The sequence below is a fragment of the Centroberyx affinis genome, unplaced genomic scaffold (genome assembly GCF_046629955.1).
Source record: "Centroberyx affinis isolate AG114_WGS23_722 - 3 ecotype Tasmania unplaced genomic scaffold, CSIRO-AGI_Caff_v1 ptg001590l_1, whole genome shotgun sequence".
NCBI classification, from domain to species: Eukaryota; Metazoa; Chordata; class Actinopteri; order Beryciformes; family Berycidae; genus Centroberyx; species Centroberyx affinis.
In genome coordinates, this window is record NW_027280039.1 from 232,526 (window position 1) to 250,647 (window position 18,122).

Consider the following 18,122-nt stretch of genomic DNA (forward strand, 5'->3'; position numbering starts at 1 on the left):
ACAGAATGGTCCGTTGACAAGCTACAGTTAAAATAGAAAACAAAGAGGAGATAGAAATTGAGGAAATGAAATCAGTGACATTGTTCTGCAAAAATAATCTGCTTTCTTGACAAACTAGAGAGCGAAAGGTTACATGTAGTCGCACAACAGAAACATTCAACTAGTGCAAAAAAAGCCTCTAACAAACATAATATTGTCTTAAACTACACACTATATCTAATATATAATATATATATGTATATTTATTTATATATATCTTCATATAAATAACCCCTTAATTTGGCATTTATCATTCGTAAAATAATTTAAACGTCCTAACAGACATTGAGTGGCACATTTGAAAGCGATGGAATAAAATTTAAAAGCACTTTTACTCGTTTATCTCTGCACTAGATATGTGGTGAGAGCGTTATACTGTGTTGTGTGGTGCAATAAGGGCAGACCGGAAGAGAGAAAAAATAAAATAAAATAAAAAAAAGATCAAAGAAGAAAACCCAGTGGTTGATAAATGTCTTTCCCAGCATCCAACAGATCCACTCTATCCCCGAGCCCTTGAATGACAGAACTCTTGAACACATTTGGTCAAAAAGTCAATTAAACTACATACATTCCAGTATATACAATAACATCTCTTCTACCCTTTACGTGTATTACAGCAGAATAAAACAGCAGAATAAATCTTTAAAAAGGACAAAATACCTAGAGGTTCTCTCCACTTTTTTTTGTGTGTTATCATATCATCACCATCATTATGAGAATTGTTTTGGTCGATCTTTGTGAGTGTAATTCCATGCCATGTGAACGCCCGGCACGATCGTATGTGCACAAATACTACAGTACCCATAATATTACTTCATAACAATACTTCCACAATGCAGTTCTCTCTTTGCGGTGGCTTATCGTTCCAACAGTGTCACCAGGGCTGCGTCCCCAAACTACCTGCCTACTGTAGTCCCATAAACAATAACATTTGGGAGTTTGGAGAGCACAGCTGAACCTGAATCATCTGTTACATCGACCTGCTTGACCGTCACCAGGGCAGCACGCCTCGTCTGAAAATCCCCGGTGTGGATGGCGTGTGAGAGCCATGTCACAGGCTTTTGTTAGAAACCTGTTGTAATTATTTTGTCTGATCTCCTGAGACTGTAGAGCAGGGCCAAGCAGGGAAATTATGAGGATTACAAACCGAGTTTGCTGAGGTACGGTCAAGAAGCTATTAAGGGAGCGCTTCACCTCAACATCGTCTTAATGACTGGGAAACTGACAGACGAGATGGCTTTGACTTGTGTCTTTACTGAAAGGGAACGGCCTGTCAATGAAAACAATGCATTACACCGGGATTTATGTGCTGCTGAGTGTGGATTCATTTTGTTACTGGTGTACCACAGTTTTTTACAACAGCTTTGCCCAGTTTTGACAACAGAGTTTCAATGTGCAAAACCCTTAATGACTAAGTTGCCAAAATCTTACCAAAATAATTTGCTTAGATACAAAGTGCACAACTGTAAATCACACTTGCTTCTCAGAATATACTTTCCTCATGTAAGAACAGTGTTCCAGTGCTTATTACTAGACATGTGGTTCACTAAATCAATTCAATATGTATTTTCAATCATGTCTTCTTACTTCCAATAACATTGCCCAGGTTAGAGGCACTACAACATAATTGCTAATTACTTCACCGCTACATGAAAGGCTAAAATAGCAACCACATTTTTGGTTACTATTACTGTCCTATTTTTACTTTTGGTTTCTTTGAGTTACTGTTACTGTAAAATAAGTGCAATGTTTCTGTTTTGTGTGCACCTTACGGTATTGTGCTGCTATAGAAATGGTCACTGTACTGTACATTACACTATTTGTATGTACACATTTTGAGTGAATCTGGTGTTACAACCTGTATCTGTTCATATTTAGTGATTAGAGTAAATTTAAGTATAGCAACCATAATATCTAATGGTTTGGTGTCTGGTGTCTTGTGTAAAAACACAAGCTTTACAGTACCACAACGGAAATAAGTTATCTTTTAACTTTATTGTGTTATCCTCAACATTTTTTTTAAATGAATATGTATTTGTCGCAGTGTGTGACATTTTATATATATTTGTTTTTGATATGTCAAATAAATCAAATCAAATTAAATAATGTAAACAGAACAGAGATTGTATAGTAAATTGATACCATAAGGTACAATCAATGAACGTCTTTCATCTCATTTTGCATACATTGTTGTGTGATTCTGAGCCCAAAATTAGGAGTATACAATTGTTTTGCACTAGGAAACTCTGTTGTGATAACTGAGTCTAAGCAAATGTAAAAAAAAAACTGTAAAGGAGACAATATAGTATGTTATTGTCAATTAAAACACAGCAGTCATGCCATCTCTGGGTATTTCCTAGTGACTAAAACAAAGTTGGAGTGAGAAATCGGCCTGAGTGATCGCAGTGAACATCCATCCCTCCCTGCTCCCTTCATAGTCTTCTGACTCAACAAGAGAATAAGCCTTTTGTAGCGGGCTAAAACATTGTCGAATAATAATAATAATAATAAAAAAGAAGTCATATAATACATTTTTGTGAAATTAAACAAGTTGCAGTGTAGGACTAGGTGACAAGGGGGCCACTCCTTCATACAGTGATTTCTTTTTTTTGTTTACATTCTTATTGAAATACAGAAAACCTACAGTAGTGCACTGCTACATTTTCCACATTGTTATGATGGCCTACCACATATAAAGTGCTCAGGACAGGACTGGTGTTTAGCGTACAGTATATTTCACATCATTTATTTTAATTTGTGCTGACATGACATTAAATCTTATACATATTCTTCTCCCCTCTTCCACAATGTTTCTGGAGCTGTTACTGTTTATCCGGTACCGATAAAAAACAAACAAGTCAAAAAAGTGAACGGATGTTGGTTTCATCTGACAAGTGAGCGTGTTGTGTGTGTGTGTGTGTGTGTGTGTCAGTGTGTGTGAATGTCTGTGTCCACCAATAGCTGCAGCTGCTGCTTGTGTCACCAATAGGAAACAGAGTACAGTGAAAATGATATAAAATGTAGATCTACAGTGGAGGAGGGTGTGTTTCTGACTCTGTGTGTCTTTGTCTCTCAGGTACCATTTCCTCTTAACTAAGTGGTTTAACCCCCTGTCAATCAATAATCAGCACCAATGGCCCAATGGCATTAAGTGAGTAGGCGGGTTATCCAATGGGATGGGGTGCAGAGGATTTGGAGGACAGGAATGGTGCGTGAATGAAAGGAGACAGGTCAGGGGAGGGTGCTGTGTGTGTGTGTGTGTGTGTGTGTGTGTGTGTGTGTGTGCAGATAGAGTGGATCTCAGTCACATGACAGAAAAGAACAGCAACGTAGGTGGGGAGTAAGTCTTAAGAGTTATGGAGGGATTGATGGGCTTTTTTTGTGGTGGGGATGGTGGAGAGTGTCTGCATCTGCATGTCTGTGTGTGTCTGTGTGTGTGTGTATGTGTGTGTGTGTGTGTGTGTCTCGGTCTTAGTCGCTCACACCACCGTGGCAGGTCTGCGGTCCATCTCCTCCTCCAACTTCACCATCTGCTGCATGTTCTTGGCCTTCGAGGGGACAGAACACACAGCGTTACACAAAACACACAGGCGCCGAAACGAAACCTCACACAAAGCATCTATCTCGTATCTGTTGTTCCCGATCCCTCATTAGCATAAAATGGTACATACGACAAACACACACACCTTTATCACACAAATTCTATCTTCTAGTATAATATATCTGTGTTACATTGCTCATCGATTGATCAGAAAGCGACCAATCCCACCCTACCTCCGCATTAAGAACTTCTGTTGGTTGAATTCACCTTTTGCAGGTGATTTAAACCAAATGCTGACTAGGAGGGACATGTAGTAGTTGCCACTAAACGTCCGCAGAGGGACGCTGTCACATACTATGAAAACAAAAGGATTGTGAGCCGGTGTGAAAGCACATTGGGCCAGGTTCTCTGCCTCTTTTTGCTTAGTAATGGCCTGTGAGTCATGGTGATAAATGACTCAAGCTGCTAGACGGCACCGCTGACACCCCGAGTGCTGTGGAGCAGACTGAAAATGTGGGTATGTGGTTTCACAACACAAAGGAAAATGAATCACTTTCTTTCTCTGCTTTTTATCTAGCAATCTCTAGAAAAGACGGCCCTGCTTTACTCAATGGCCTCAGATTCTAACAGGCTCAGTAGGAACACTGGGGGAAAACATAATGTCTGACAGGGAAAGAGATGGAACGAAAAGGAAAGGTGATCATTGAGTACCTGAGGCACTGACAGAGGGGTGGTACTGTAAATTTGATGTGGGAAGGAAAGAAAGAAAACAGAAGAATGGAGCAGAGGGAGAGAGAGTTGAGTGAGATGGAGATGCCTACCTTGAACCTGTTTGTTTGCATGGTGTGATTTCAAAAGCTGTGCCAAAAGAAGCAAATCATATTAAAAACAAATGAATATGTGCATACATGTAAGACACATGTACAGGTAATGGAGCATGACAAGATGGGAACATGAAACACAACAATGGAGACAGGAGACCTTAATATATGAAGTGAACTCTACCATTTATAGTTTCTATCTATTATTTGTAGTACATACTTTTTAGAGGTGCGAGAATGGCAGAGAGATATGGGTCAAGTTTTTAATTAAGGATTTAATCAAAATACATGTCCAACTATTAAGCAAAGTTGTGAAGAATGTTGTGCCACAATAACTCATTACATGACAGTCAATACAATACTGACAGACTTTAACATTTTTAGTCTTTCTGTCTTTGGAGGTTGATAAGACAATAGTGATGCCACCTTTATGGACTGCTTCATGTGAAGCAAATATAGCTTACATCACAACATGTAGAGAACAGCAGCCATTGTCTATGACAGCTTGCAATAGGAAGGAAGATGGATTCTGGTAAATTTTGGTTGGTCGGTAAGTCTGTCAATCCAACTAGCTGCTTTGGCAGGCAGGCCACTTGTGTTTTTTCAATTCTAAAATCTACTTTGGCTGCTATGGAATCAAACTGCTTGGTGAAATCCTGGCTCCACTAGCTAGTCACTGTGGCTGACCAAAAAGTAAGTTTTGTTCTCTTTTCCTAAGTGTTGTACCTGCTCATTGAACTTGTCCAGTTTGTCCAACTGTTCTCTCTGGTTTTTCTCTAGCTGCTCCATTTCCTTCTGGTGCTTCATGGCCAGCTGCAGACACATTCCCAGGGACAAGGGCAAAATGAGTATATTGTGATATCTACTGTAATTCAAAGATAAAGACAGTATTCTATGGCCATGTAGTTGTAAAACCATAAACAAGTAATAGGTTTAATTTGTTGTAATTTTACGCTTAAACATAGCACTTTATTATGTCATGCTTAATAGACAAGAAAAGAAAATCATTGAAAACAGTGGTGCTGCCTGGAGTGAGCCCCGATATTTTTTTTACTTGAGTAAAACAAATGAAGGTCAACAAAAATATCAAATAAACTAAATTAAAATTCAACCAAACTGGTTTAGACTCACCTATATTTTCTTTCAGTAAATGCATATAGCTTTGTTCAGCATTTGTTCACATATGCTATCACAACTTATTTGGCTATGCAAGAAGCTGTGCGACAACTCCAAAAAACCAATAACTTTGTGCTTTGTGAAATCTCACCTAAGCTGTGCAAAGGCTCTGAAAAGAGAATCTGTGGTATAAAGCACATTAGTCAACTAAATAATATAAAAAAGAGTAAACTGTGGATGGCGTACCCTTTTCCTCTCGTCCAGGAACTTCTTAGTGTTGCTGCTGTTTAACTCTCGCACTCTCCTGAGGAGCAAAGACAGAGGGGGAGTGTGGTGTCACCAGGGCTACACAATACTCATCACAATTCAACATTGAACAGTAGGGCCAACTGAGTATTGAATGGTGTGTGTGTGTGTGTGTGTGTGTGTGTGTGTGTGTGTGTGTGTGTGTGACCTACCTCTCTCTCTCTGCCTTGTTTTTGATGCTCTTGTCCTGGCTGATGGCTTTGCTGTTTTCCATGGACGACTTGGCCTGGTTGGCCCGCATCTCTTTGCTCTGCCTACAATGAGGGAACAACGATCCACATGTAAGGACACCTGACCACCAACAATAACAACAACATCACTAATAATAATAATCATCATCACCTCCATCATCATCCTATTCAGTGCTTTTTTATGCATTTTATCAGGTTTCTCTTATCTGACTCTCATTCCCTGTGGTTACAATTGCAAGTTTGTGCATTTATGTAGGTGTATACGTACGCATCTGCACATATGAGTGTGTGTGTGTGTGTGTGTGTGTGTGAGAGAGCCTCTCACCGTTCGTGGATGAGTTTGAGCTGCATGGTCTGCTGCTCCTGGACGGAGGCCAGGAGTTTCTTGAGGTGCTCGCACTGCTGCGTGACGTGGCTGTCCTTCATCTCCTGTTCCTCGTTGCTGTGGCCGCTGATCAGCTCCGACCACTCTTTAGTGTGCTGCGCCGTGATGTCCTTTACCTACACACACACACACACACACACACACACACACACAAAGACAGACATACACATAAACAGGCAGCCAGGCAGACACACAACATCACACGTACACACAGTGGTCAGTTATCCACAGCTGATGAACTTCTCGTCCTCACAGATAATGGCTTTGTGGAGAGGTCAGCTTTGTGCTAACAGGCCGGAGGAGCCTCACCTTAGCTTTGTGGTCAGTTGTTAGCGTCTGGATCTTATCCTCCGTCTCCTTCTTCAGCTCTTGGCAGTTATTTTCCCTGGAAGGACACCAGATACATGTAAGTGAGGATCAAAGCCAACCCAAGTCAAATTTAGTTTAAAAGTGCTTTCAACTAAAAGGTTTGTCACCAAGTGCTTTACAGAGGAAAAAAGGGATATAAATAAAGATAAAAAACAACAAAGAACAAGCACATCAGAATTTTTTAGGATGGAAGGCAAAGGGATAGGTCAGGTTTTTAAGAAGCCTATCTTATTTATCACACATCAAGTGTCCTTTCAGTCTTTTCAAAAGCATTTGTGCAAGTTGTGTCCTTGGAATTATAATGTTGCATCTGACATTATGGTCAAAAATGAATTATTCATATAATGTAGTTATAACAAAAGAGGTCTCTCCATGTGACTGAAGTTGTCTACTTTGAACGCAGCTCACGCAGAGTTTTTGTTATTGAAATATTGTAAGGATAAGTTAGTGTTTGTTAGCAATGCTAGTGGTGCGGCTGGCTGGGCCACTGGGGTTGAAAACAGTTTGGAAGAAAACTGTTTCACAAACTTGCACAACCATTGCAGTTAGGTGCAAATGTTCTGCATCTGCAGATTGCAGATGTTATTTATTAGGCTGTCTAAAAAAACAACATAGGTGTAAGGTTTTTTTGGCTGAAATGAAAGGACTGCCATAAAGTTTGCCCTACATCTGATGGGATTTTTAGAAATCTGCACAATTCCTTGAAAGTTTATTAGTGCTGACCATCTCTCCATCTCTCTACCTTCTCTTTTGGCCTCTCTGTTCAAATCCTGGTTGGTGGGGATAAAGGCCCTGGACTGAAAAACACTATCCACATGTTAACAAGCCAGTAACACTTACATCCCTGAACCTGAACCAATGTGTAGCTTGCCACAGACCCGAGCACTACAATGCTGATGGCAGCATGGTGTATCTGTCATAGCTTCTTCTTCCATAGTATCTTTATTGTCATATATAGAATGTTAAGTGCCATTTTTTCCTCATTTACCCTCGTTTCTTGATGGCTTTCTCCAGTAGTTTCTCCAGCGTCATCTTCTCCTTGTCGTGCAGAGAGACCATCTTGTCTACTTGGGTGCAGTGAGCTTTCTGCATGATGTTTTGATCCTATTGAGGACAAACATAAATCATATGGAGACTTTATATCAACTGACTAGTGAGGGCAGCAGGTTAGCAGGCTGGCAGTTAGGGAGGTCATCTAGTTGTTGAAGATTTGTTGGTTGGATCCTCAGCTCAAACAGTGCTCAATACTGCCAAAGTGCCTCTAAATAAGGCTGCCTAGCTGCCTAACTACAATGTGTACTAACCTGCTGCAAGGCCACATATTGAAAATTAGCTTACATTAATAACGCAGCATGAGAACTGAGATAGGATTATAAAAACCTATTCATATGTTGTTGTTGACGATATGTGCTTGCACACCAGGTAATGAGGCAATAGAGTAATTTTCATTCAGTCAATAGATGGGTCTAGATGGTACTGCACAAGTCTTATGCAATAGGCTTTAAGAGTGAGCTAATTAATTAGGTAATATGAATAGACGAGCGCCCACCATGGTCTTTATGGTGAGGTGGGGTCAAAGGAAGGCAACTTTAGCAAGTCTAATTTCTTGCCATCTGTTACGTATGTGAGTGCATCTCTGTGTGTTTGTAATGGATAGAAACTGTGTGTGTGTGTGTGTGTGTGTGTGTGTAGGCGAACACACTGATAACACAACAGTCAGTGGAAGATGAAAGGCAGAACCTCCCCTCTCCCTCTGTTTCTCTGTCTCTCTCTGAGGATCAATGACTATCCAGAATAATGGATCTTCAGGAGTGTCTTTGTATCACCAGCAGGTCTGCTCTAAAACAATCACCCACCTTTGAGTGTTTCTTCTTTAAAGTGTTGAGCTCCTTCTGTTGCTTTTTAATCAATTTAAGGTACGTCTGCAGGGGGAGAGAAGCAGATTTAATTATTCTGTGCAGGTCATGTCAAGAAGACGCCTTGAACATACCAGACTTCGGCAAGATGGCAGTTGGGTACAGGCATGTTTTGAATGTAGAGCAATAATAATTAAGAGGGTATTCTTTACTGTGATTATGGGTGCTTTGGTCATGCAATAGGTATGAGGTGCAGCCTCGAGGGTATTTTGGGTTTTATACAATAGCTACCTATGCATCTGTGCTGTCTGAAAACGTTTCTACAAAGTAGTGCAAATACATAAGAACCAAGACAGACCACTATGGAGGGTTTTGGTTACCACAAGAGTTAGCATGGAAACCAATTCCATATTTGATAAAGACACACAGCTAGCCATGCGTTTTGGGAATTAGCAGCACAATTAGAATGCATCCTTGACAGATTTAATGGTTGAAACTACCCAGCTGTATAAGAGGTAATGTAGATGGCTAAGTTTACTTTGAAATGTGACTTGCATGACCTGTATCTTGAATCTTGTTACATACAAATACATTTGTAACAGTATCACGAATCGTAGGATCCCTGTCATTGAGATAAAGGTCAGAAGTCAGGATACAAACCTTCATTTGTTTCAAGTCATCGATGCTAACATTAGGCACGAGTGCAGATGTATCTGGAATGGGAGAAAAAAAACAATCAATTTGCAATTTGTATATGAAGCAAGCCAGTATAGATAGCTCTGTGTTAGAGTGCATTAACTGTCTGCACAGAGTAATTTGTCTTTGTGCATGTGTTTATTGTGAGCTAACTGTTTACAGCAGTGACTATATACACTTATGTGAATGCATGTATGTGTGTCACCAGGTGTATATATGTGTAAGTGAGTGTGTACCCTTCTTGGTCTCTGCGGTGTTGTTTTGGGCAGAGTTGGAGGTCTGGGCCATGTCTGAGCTGGTCTGCGGTGTCACGCTGGTCTTCACCGTGTCTCCTTTCCCCTTCCCCTTCTTGTCGTTCTTTGAGCTCCCGCTGGGAACGTCTGCTATGTCATTCTACAGGTGGACATGAGAGGGGAAAGGATAGATTTAGGTGAGCTGGGATGCTGTTTTTATTGTATGTATGTGTTCATGTCTATATATAAGGGAAAAGGCCTACAGTAGTTAAAGCATTGGTTGTGCCCTGTCAGTCAGCTGTGTGTGTGTGTGTGTGTGTGTGTGTGTGTGTGTGTATGTGCGTGTGTGTTTGTGCCTAAGTGTACCGTGTCAATCCCCAGCGCCTTCATCTGGTCAGCTCTCTTCTCTGCAATGGTCAGGAACTTTTTTGGGTCTGACAGAGCATCCACAATGGCTGGAACACACATCAAGATTTATCAACACATACAAACATAAGCTAGGTTTAGAATAGACAGCACATCCAAAATTTCTGGAAAGCATAATAGAGAAGATTCACTCCTGCTCATAAACCTGATGCCTTGAATATGTGGGCAGCTATGAGAGATTTGACTGGGATGTGATTTTTAAATACCACAGCCCACCCAAACCATTACTCAGCTTCTTACCCTTTCACACAATATCTGCCAGTGTTTGTGACTTATCAAGCCTTTATTTAACTTCAGTAGAGTGAGGGATTGTAATCGAGTGAGTGACTTGTACAGTGTCATAATGAGCAACCCAAACGTTCCCTATGACAGGCTTTCATTACGCATAACTCTGGAGGCGTTCAAAATGCATGTATTTCAGATAAACTAAAAACTAAACAAAACTAAATCAAAATGAAATAAGATTAAAATAAAATACAAGCAAGGAATGAAATCTGAGAGAACATTGTTTCTGTTGACCTTGGCAACCATTTTTTTCCAAATCTTGTAATATAAGGGGCAGTAAAAAACCAAACAATTTTTGCCATGCCTACACATTGGCCTGTTTCAATATGCAGAAGAAGTATACCAGCTCTAAGTAGAGACTCACAAGGATTGTTACTTTTTGGTTAAATAATGCCTATTTTTCAGCCAAGTATTTCTTCTTGAGCTACAGTGTTGTGTTTAGGAGGAGAGCGAGCCTGGCGACAGATCTTACAGCACAAAGCTAATAGTTCTGGTAATGTTTCCTCAGACCGTGCCCCTTGGCTTTGTTTAATGACAACTCCAATTGTCCTGTTCATTTGTATGCTTCTGCCTGCTTTAAACTGTCTGTTACTGCAGATCCACTGTCATCATCATTTGCGCCATGCCATTACTCGGAATGTTCAAACCAACCGGAGGCATAGAGTGAGAGAGAGAGAGAGAGAGAGAGAGAGAGAGAGAGAAAGAGAGAGAAGCACCTTGTTTTCCATTTCTCTCCTTTCCTCTCTTCTCCTCTCTTGTCCCTAAAGGCTACAGCAGCCACTTCATTATCAACCATGAATAAATTGAATGCAACGATAAATTTCAGGTTCAAAGTGTGCGTGTGTGTGTGTGTGTGTGTGTGTGTGTGTATGTGTGTATGTGTGTGTATGTGTGTGTATGTGTGTGCGTGTGTGTGTGTGTGTCAAAGTAAGCCAGAGTACTGTCAAAAGGGCCTGCTGAGAATGGACACTGGTAGCTTATGTGGATCAGATCTACACACATTCTCACACACTCACACAAATCTCTCCACCAAAAAACTCTACCTCTGCATGCATACAATCGAAAACATCAAGCCGTATGCATGAAGTTGTGTAATTTAGTGTGTGTGTGTTCCCCCTCACCTCCGAAGCCGTCGGGCACGTAGGTCTTGAGGATGATCTGGCAGAAGATGGTGGGCAGCGACAGGGGCTTGTTGCCCTCGTTCCTCAGGGAGATGTGGCGGTAGCCCGCCTGCAGGCCGTCCAGAGGCAGGATGCGCTGGCCAATCAGCTTGTTGTTGTCGTCGTAGACCGCGATACGCAGCACCGCCAGGTCCGGTAAGATCACCTGGGAGGCAGAGGAACGAGGAGGAAGGAGGGGAAAGCAAGGTGGGAGGGGGAAGGAAGGGAAAAAAAGAAAAAAAAGAAAGGATGGAGGGATAGCAGAGGGAGGCAGAGAGAGAGGAAGAGAGGGACAGAAAGAGAAAGGTGTGAGGACACAGAAAGTGAGACGGAGGGAAATGAGAGTCGCAGTTAGGAGTCAGTCATCAACCCCACAGCAGGGACTGAGGGTAGTTTACTTTACTCACTCTGGTGTGAAAATAGGTAAAAGAGGAAAACTGTTTCACAGCTGATGCGGTAAAATAATCTATTTTTTTTCAAGTTGATGCGAAAACGGCATCATTAAGAGGGAAGGTCAAGGATGAAACAGTAGGGGACACTATCTGGGGACGTTCACTGTGTGATACTGGAAACAGGCATGATAGCAGAGCAACACAGAGCATATCTGACTACTGACAAGGCCATTTCCACAGCTAGCACGCATCCAGGGACCGGAGCATATCTTGTATGTGTACGTGTGCGTGTGTGTGTAGCTTGTGTCTGTGAATGAACTTGCGTGCGCATGTGTGTTTATGTGTGTGCACACCCTTGAGAGAGAGAGAGAGAGACAGAGAGAGTTAACTGGCCTTGTGTGTGTGGAGATAAGTGAACGGAGAGCGAAGGATGATTAATACCTAGGCGAAAGCGAAGGTAAGAGATAAGGCCAAGGAACACTCACTGGAGATGATGTGTGGAAGCGCCTGCTTGTGTGTATGCTTGCCTAAGAGTGAGTCAGTGTGTGTGTGTGTGTGTGTGTGTGTGTGTGTGTGTGTGTGTGTGTGTAAACGTAGCCTTGCTGATGGACTGTGTGTGAGTGTTGGTGCTGTGTACTGTACGCATGGAGTCATTTAGACAGCTTTGTGTATGCATGCATGCCTCAAGGTGCAGCAGTCTGTGAGGGCATTTGTGTCTGTGTGTGTGTGTGTGTGTGTGTGTGTGTGAGTGTGTGTGTGTGTGAGTGAGAGTGTGTGTGTAGATGTGAGAAACCAGTCTTGCCAGGCAGCCATGCTTGTGATGCCCCCCCTTGATAGCACTGTGTAAGTGTGTGTGTGTGTGAGTGTGTGTGTGCAGAGCAGCACTGCGGCAGGCTGTGATTGATGGTGTGTGTTAGGGAGCTGGAGTCACAGTCATGGCTGAGAGACTCCTCATTCTGCTGAGAGCAGCACTATTACACACACACACACACACACACACACACACACTCTCACTCTCTCTCTCTCCCTCTTTCTAGCTCGCTCGATTCCTCTTTCTCTATCTCTCTACTCTATATCTCCTATCTCTCTTCCATTCTCCCTCTTCCTATCTCTTTCTCCCTCTGTCTGAGTCACTTTCTTTCTCTGCTTCTTCCTCTCCCTTTCTATCTCTCTCTTTCCTCCCTATAAGCCAAACACAGGCACACTCAATCCCTCGTTCTTCCTCCTTCTGTCCCACTCTCTCTCGTTTTCCCACACACTTGCAAGTGAACAAAGGCATACTTCCCTCTCCTTTCCGCTTTCACCAGTCTCCCAAATCACCACATCAATTCTGTTTTCTTCTTCCTTTGCTCTAACCCAGTCTTTTCTACATTTTTTTTTATCAACCATTCTGCTTCTCGTCATTCTTGTTTCCACCTCGCTCTCTCCTTCCTCCTCTCTTATCTTTACTCTCACTCGCTTGCTCGGACGCCTGATATTTTCCTCTTCACCTCTGCCTCTTTCAGTTTTTCCCTTTCTTCTCTCTCTCCTCCTCTCCATCCTCCTTCCTTCCCCCTCTCCTCTCCTTCTTCTCCGCAGTAAGGACAAAGTGAGTAGCCTCCATCACCGCCGAGACCTCTGTTCCACCCCAATCATTCCTGTCCTCCATCCCTTTCCTCCTCCTCCTCTTCCTCTGCTTCCCATTGTTCAGATAACACAGCTTTTAATCACGATGCAGACAGCATTCCAATACGTGCATTGCATTCTTCTACCTCGCTCTATCCGTTATCTCCACCTCCACCGTTCCCCCCCACCCAACAGCCCCTCTCCTGCCCTCCTCGGTACCTTTCTGAAGACGAAGGGCTCCTCGTTGTAGGCGGGGTTCAGTCCGTTGTTCATCACCATGCGCGTGCGGAACTCCTTGCGGATGGTGTCCGTCGGCAGCCCGTACATGTCCACCTCCACATACGTGCCGATCTTCTTATCCGACAGGAACTGGCCGGAGAACACCTGAAGCGGAAGGAGAAGAGGATGTCACTCTGGGTTATTTTGAATATTATAGCATTAATATCTGAGAGGGCATTATTTACTGCGATCGTGTGTACGATGTTGATGCAATAGGTATGAGGTAAAACTATGAGGTACTATCGGCATCACTAAAGCATCCATCAAAGTAAGGAACTTCAGAGAGGGGATTACAACTTTCATACAATGGTTACCTTCATTAGAGTAGTATATACAAAAGAATAAAAAATGGAGAAAACCAAACAAAACTATCTGTCTCCCTGGTTAACACAAGAGTTTACAGAAGACCCAATTAAGCACAGCTAGACATGTTTTCATTGAAATTTTCAGCAAGGTTGGATAAGGTTGGACTACCCACTGTATAAATCTGACAATGTACCTGTTATACTGGACAATGGTCTTTAGGCCAAAATGCTGTAATTTAGCTGAGTTTATGTATTTGTATTTAAAAATTACAGGAACAAAGTCTGCCAAAACAATGATAGATTTTAACTATAGTATAGCATTGGCTTTGTTCATCACCATGTTATGCTTCCATCTCCATTGGAACATGCCAAAACCTTTGTGTGTTTATTTTGAAAATAAATAAATAAGTGAATGAATAAAAAACAATATTGTAACAGTAATATAAGCGTTACATAAATAAAGCTATTAAAATAGTTACTAAAACATTGTCAATCCTCTACGTGTGACCTTTGAACCCTGACCTGTACGCTGCAGGTGGCGGCGATGACCCCGTCCACAGGCGTCTCTGAAAAGGGGTCAAACATCCTGTCTGACCGCCGCATGAAGTCAGGCTTCAGCAGGTACCTGATACACACACACACACACACACACACACACACACACATATATACAGATTTAAATGTCACAATATGCTGCCTCGTGTGACGGTGTTTTAACAGTGGCATTAGAATAAAAATTTTTGGTTTTTCAGTTACTCTGCATATTTTTTAATTCATTTCAATTTCATTTCCTTCCAATTATGAGGAAAATGAGGAAAAAGTCCGGACAGCAAAATCTATCTATCTATCTATCTATCTATCTATCTATCTATCTATCTATCTATCTATCTGTCTAAATATATGAGGGATCACTATGTAAAATACATAACCAACATGTTGTTCCCATAGAGACATTTTTAGATACAACTGAGCCCTACAATGGTCTTTTGGGAATAAAAAAGTACAGTATAAGAAGGCTCTATGTATCTACTCTGTGTGTGTGTGCGTGTGAGTCTGAGGGAGTCTGTGTGTGTGTGTTAACCGGGGCCCCATTAGACTGGCATTAGCAAAGATGGGTGTCTGCGACAGCACTGATCTCCTCCCATATGAGATTTCCAGCATTAGCGGTGAAATCTCTGCCCTCAGGGCCGATATTAGAGTGGAGGGATAGAGACGATGGAGAGAGAAGAAGAGACAGATGATGGCGGAGAGCCTGGGAGAGAGGCGAGCCGCGCTGAGTGAGAGGAGCTCGCATCTCCAGAGCTCTCATTGGCTCTTGGGGCGGACAGTGGCTACGGTCGCCGCTGGCAACCACTAATGAGATGTGACACGCTTTAATTGATGAGCTTTGGAGAGCGGCGAGGAAGGGGAGGGATGGGACGGGACGGGGGTGGGAGGGGGAAGGACAGAAGTGGAGCGCTTCTCTCACCCGCAGGAGCCGTTGTACTCAAACTTTCCCTGGTTCAACTGCATGGCGAGATCTGAGAGAGAGAGAGAGAGAGGGAGAGAGAGAGAGAGAGAAGGTGGTCAGGGAGACACTGATCGCAGTGAGCATTTCACATTAGTCACACAAACATCAAATCCAAACCAAAACACTGAAATAAATTGCCGATGTAAACGATTCAGTTAATTTGTATCTGTTCCTGTAACATGGAGCTTTTGTTTGGCCCAAAGAGAGAGAGGGGGAGAGAGAGTGTGACATCTGACATCTCTCTCTTCCTCTCCTCTAACCATCCATCCCTCCATCACTCGTATGCTCCACCCCTTGTGTGTCCCCCTCCAGCCCTGCACATGCCCACTCCCAGCAGGCCATATGGTCCGACCCCCTTGCCTCCAGCCATGGGGCAGCAGCTGTTTTCCAACAGGCGTCACTCACTCACTGTATGTGTGTGTGTGTGTGTGAGCGTTTGTGAGAGTGTAAGTGAAAAACAGAGATGAAGAGAGAAAAAGAGGAGGAGTGTGTGTCTGTGTGCTTACACAGAGCACACAGGTTCATGCATGCATGGACTGAGAGTAATGCTGCAAGATGGCATGCAAACCGCTTACAGAGGCTAAAAACCAACTTCTGTACGTGTTAAGTCTCCACAGGCTTTGTGTACGTATGTGTATGTATGGTCAGAAACAGTATCATGGTTTGCCGATGCAAAATTCTGCATTGGATGCTTTTAAAATAGAAACAACAAATAAAATATATACTAGTTCACACACTACTAGTGAAACGATCCTGTACTGTGAAGGTCGACACATACTGTACATGTGATGCTTAATTTTTATGTGTGTGTGTGTAAGTACATGTATGCTTGTGTATGTGTATGTGTAAGTTGGAGGGGTGGAGAAGGTTCAGTGTGTGTGCTACAGTAACTTGGGTCAGAAAGTTGAGCGACACCGTGTGGGTGCTTGCGTTTGCATGTGCCCGCATATGTGTGTGTGTGTGTGTATACTGTATGTGTGTGAGTGTTTGAGTGTGTGTACGGGGTCAGAGGTCCCATGTTGCGTGCTGTGGTACCTGGGGTCTGGAAGTTGAGTGAGACCATCTGGCAGCCTGCGTTCCAGAAGATCTGAGGCATGTAATTACTGGAGTCCACCCGGCCCCCTTTGGGGTAGATACGGCTCATCTGACGCTTGTTGTAGCTGCGCTGACGCTCAGGAAAATGTAAAAAAAAAAAGAGGGAGGGAGAGCATGTGTTCAAGCACACATGCGTGTATGTGTGTGTGTGTGTATGCATGTGAGCACTTGTGTGTGTGTGTGTGCGTCAAACAGACCGCAGGACTATTTTTAGCATGGAACAGCTTGGGTCCAGCAGTCCCATTGGAGAGAGAGAGAGAGAGTGCATGTGTGTGTGTGTGTGCGCGTGTGTGTGCCTGTGCGGGGTGGAAAAGGCCTACTCACACAGTCCAAAGGCACACTGGCCTCTGGAGGCCTAGAGTTCTTTTCCGACAGGACAGTGGAAACAAATATGGCTGATAAACATTGGTTTTGACCCGCCAATCAGCTCTAATTTAGGTGACCTAAATGCATAAAGTTAAAACTCAAAGTTTTTTTTCATTTCTGTTCTAAGAGAACATACTGTATATCAATTTTAACACAAACTAAAAAAAACCCAACTAATTAAGATTTTCTGATACAGTAATTAAATACGTACTGAAACAATTTAGCCACTATATTATATCTACCTTGCACTGATCGGATCCAAAATACAATCTTGTTAATAGCAGCATTGAGAAAGCTTCCATGTCTGCTTATGGCAATTCCATTTTTTTGGTAAGTAATGCAACAGACTATGAGTTCACTGCAGATCAAAGGATACTTGACAAACTCTATGGCATTGGTCTTCAGATAGCCCAGGCCAACGGACTCGTTGAAAGATGACATGTTATGGTGGATGTTCCTCTCTGAAAGACAGGGACAGTAGAACAGTAGAATAAGCTTCAATTCCTACATCACCATCATGACAAGTAACTAACAGCAAGGAGAGCAAGAGTCAGAACCATAATGCCCTGACAACATCCTGTGAAAAAGTGCTGGAACAAGACAGAAATATAAGAAAGAAAGCAATTTTTTGTTACTTATATCACTTCAGAAAGTGGATTTCCTGAATTGCAATTAAAAATGTGGACAACTTTTACCAAAAAAGATTTTTTTATATCCAATCCGAAATTATTGAGAATAAACGTCATTATTAATTGTTACCAAATAATATTTTGCATGAGAAGAAACTGTATTGTCAGTGTCATTCAACTTTTTCAGGACATTATACAGTATTTTAACTATATACGTAGCTTGGTCCCAAATTTTCCACATATTTGGGTAAAACATAATTTGATGATCACAGTAAAAACAAATACAAAATTTCAAAATACACAAGACTCAGCACAAAGCTTACCTTCTGCAACATCAAAACTCTGGAACTTGACGGGCTGTGCGTAATTGACCATGGCTGAGAGGTAGGGGTGGATGTTGGTGGTGGCTCCTACGTAGGTGTACTGGGCTATCAGAGCCTCCTCAGAGTCTTCCGCTGCCTCCCCACCCTGCACAGGACGGGTGACAACACACACACCAATATCTGTTATGTCTCAC

At 42.4% G+C, this 18,122-nt stretch overlaps 1 protein-coding gene across 1 annotated transcript in view; it reads right to left on the reverse strand.

The window, feature by feature from the left end:
- Window positions 1–18,122, reverse strand: part of LOC139651083 (1-phosphatidylinositol 4,5-bisphosphate phosphodiesterase beta-4-like) — a 78,541-nt gene continuing 60,419 nt past the window's right edge. Inside the window, exons 21-38 of the mRNA XM_071527928.1 lie at window positions 17,929–18,073; window positions 17,353–17,437; window positions 16,551–16,675; window positions 15,474–15,525; window positions 14,528–14,630; window positions 13,641–13,805; window positions 11,386–11,590; window positions 9,920–10,008; window positions 9,550–9,713; window positions 9,285–9,327; window positions 8,625–8,690; window positions 7,757–7,872; window positions 6,709–6,784; window positions 6,340–6,515; window positions 5,976–6,077; window positions 5,764–5,821; window positions 5,128–5,214; window positions 1–3,587 (exon numbers count right to left, since the gene is read on the reverse strand). Of these exons, the coding sequence (XP_071384029.1) occupies window positions 3,519–3,587; window positions 5,128–5,214; window positions 5,764–5,821; window positions 5,976–6,077; window positions 6,340–6,515; window positions 6,709–6,784; window positions 7,757–7,872; window positions 8,625–8,690; window positions 9,285–9,327; window positions 9,550–9,713; window positions 9,920–10,008; window positions 11,386–11,590; window positions 13,641–13,805; window positions 14,528–14,630; window positions 15,474–15,525; window positions 16,551–16,675; window positions 17,353–17,437; window positions 17,929–18,073 (1,926 nt within the window). The 3' untranslated portion in view covers window positions 1–3,518. The remainder of the gene's footprint in view (window positions 3,588–5,127; window positions 5,215–5,763; window positions 5,822–5,975; window positions 6,078–6,339; window positions 6,516–6,708; window positions 6,785–7,756; window positions 7,873–8,624; window positions 8,691–9,284; window positions 9,328–9,549; window positions 9,714–9,919; window positions 10,009–11,385; window positions 11,591–13,640; window positions 13,806–14,527; window positions 14,631–15,473; window positions 15,526–16,550; window positions 16,676–17,352; window positions 17,438–17,928; window positions 18,074–18,122) is intronic.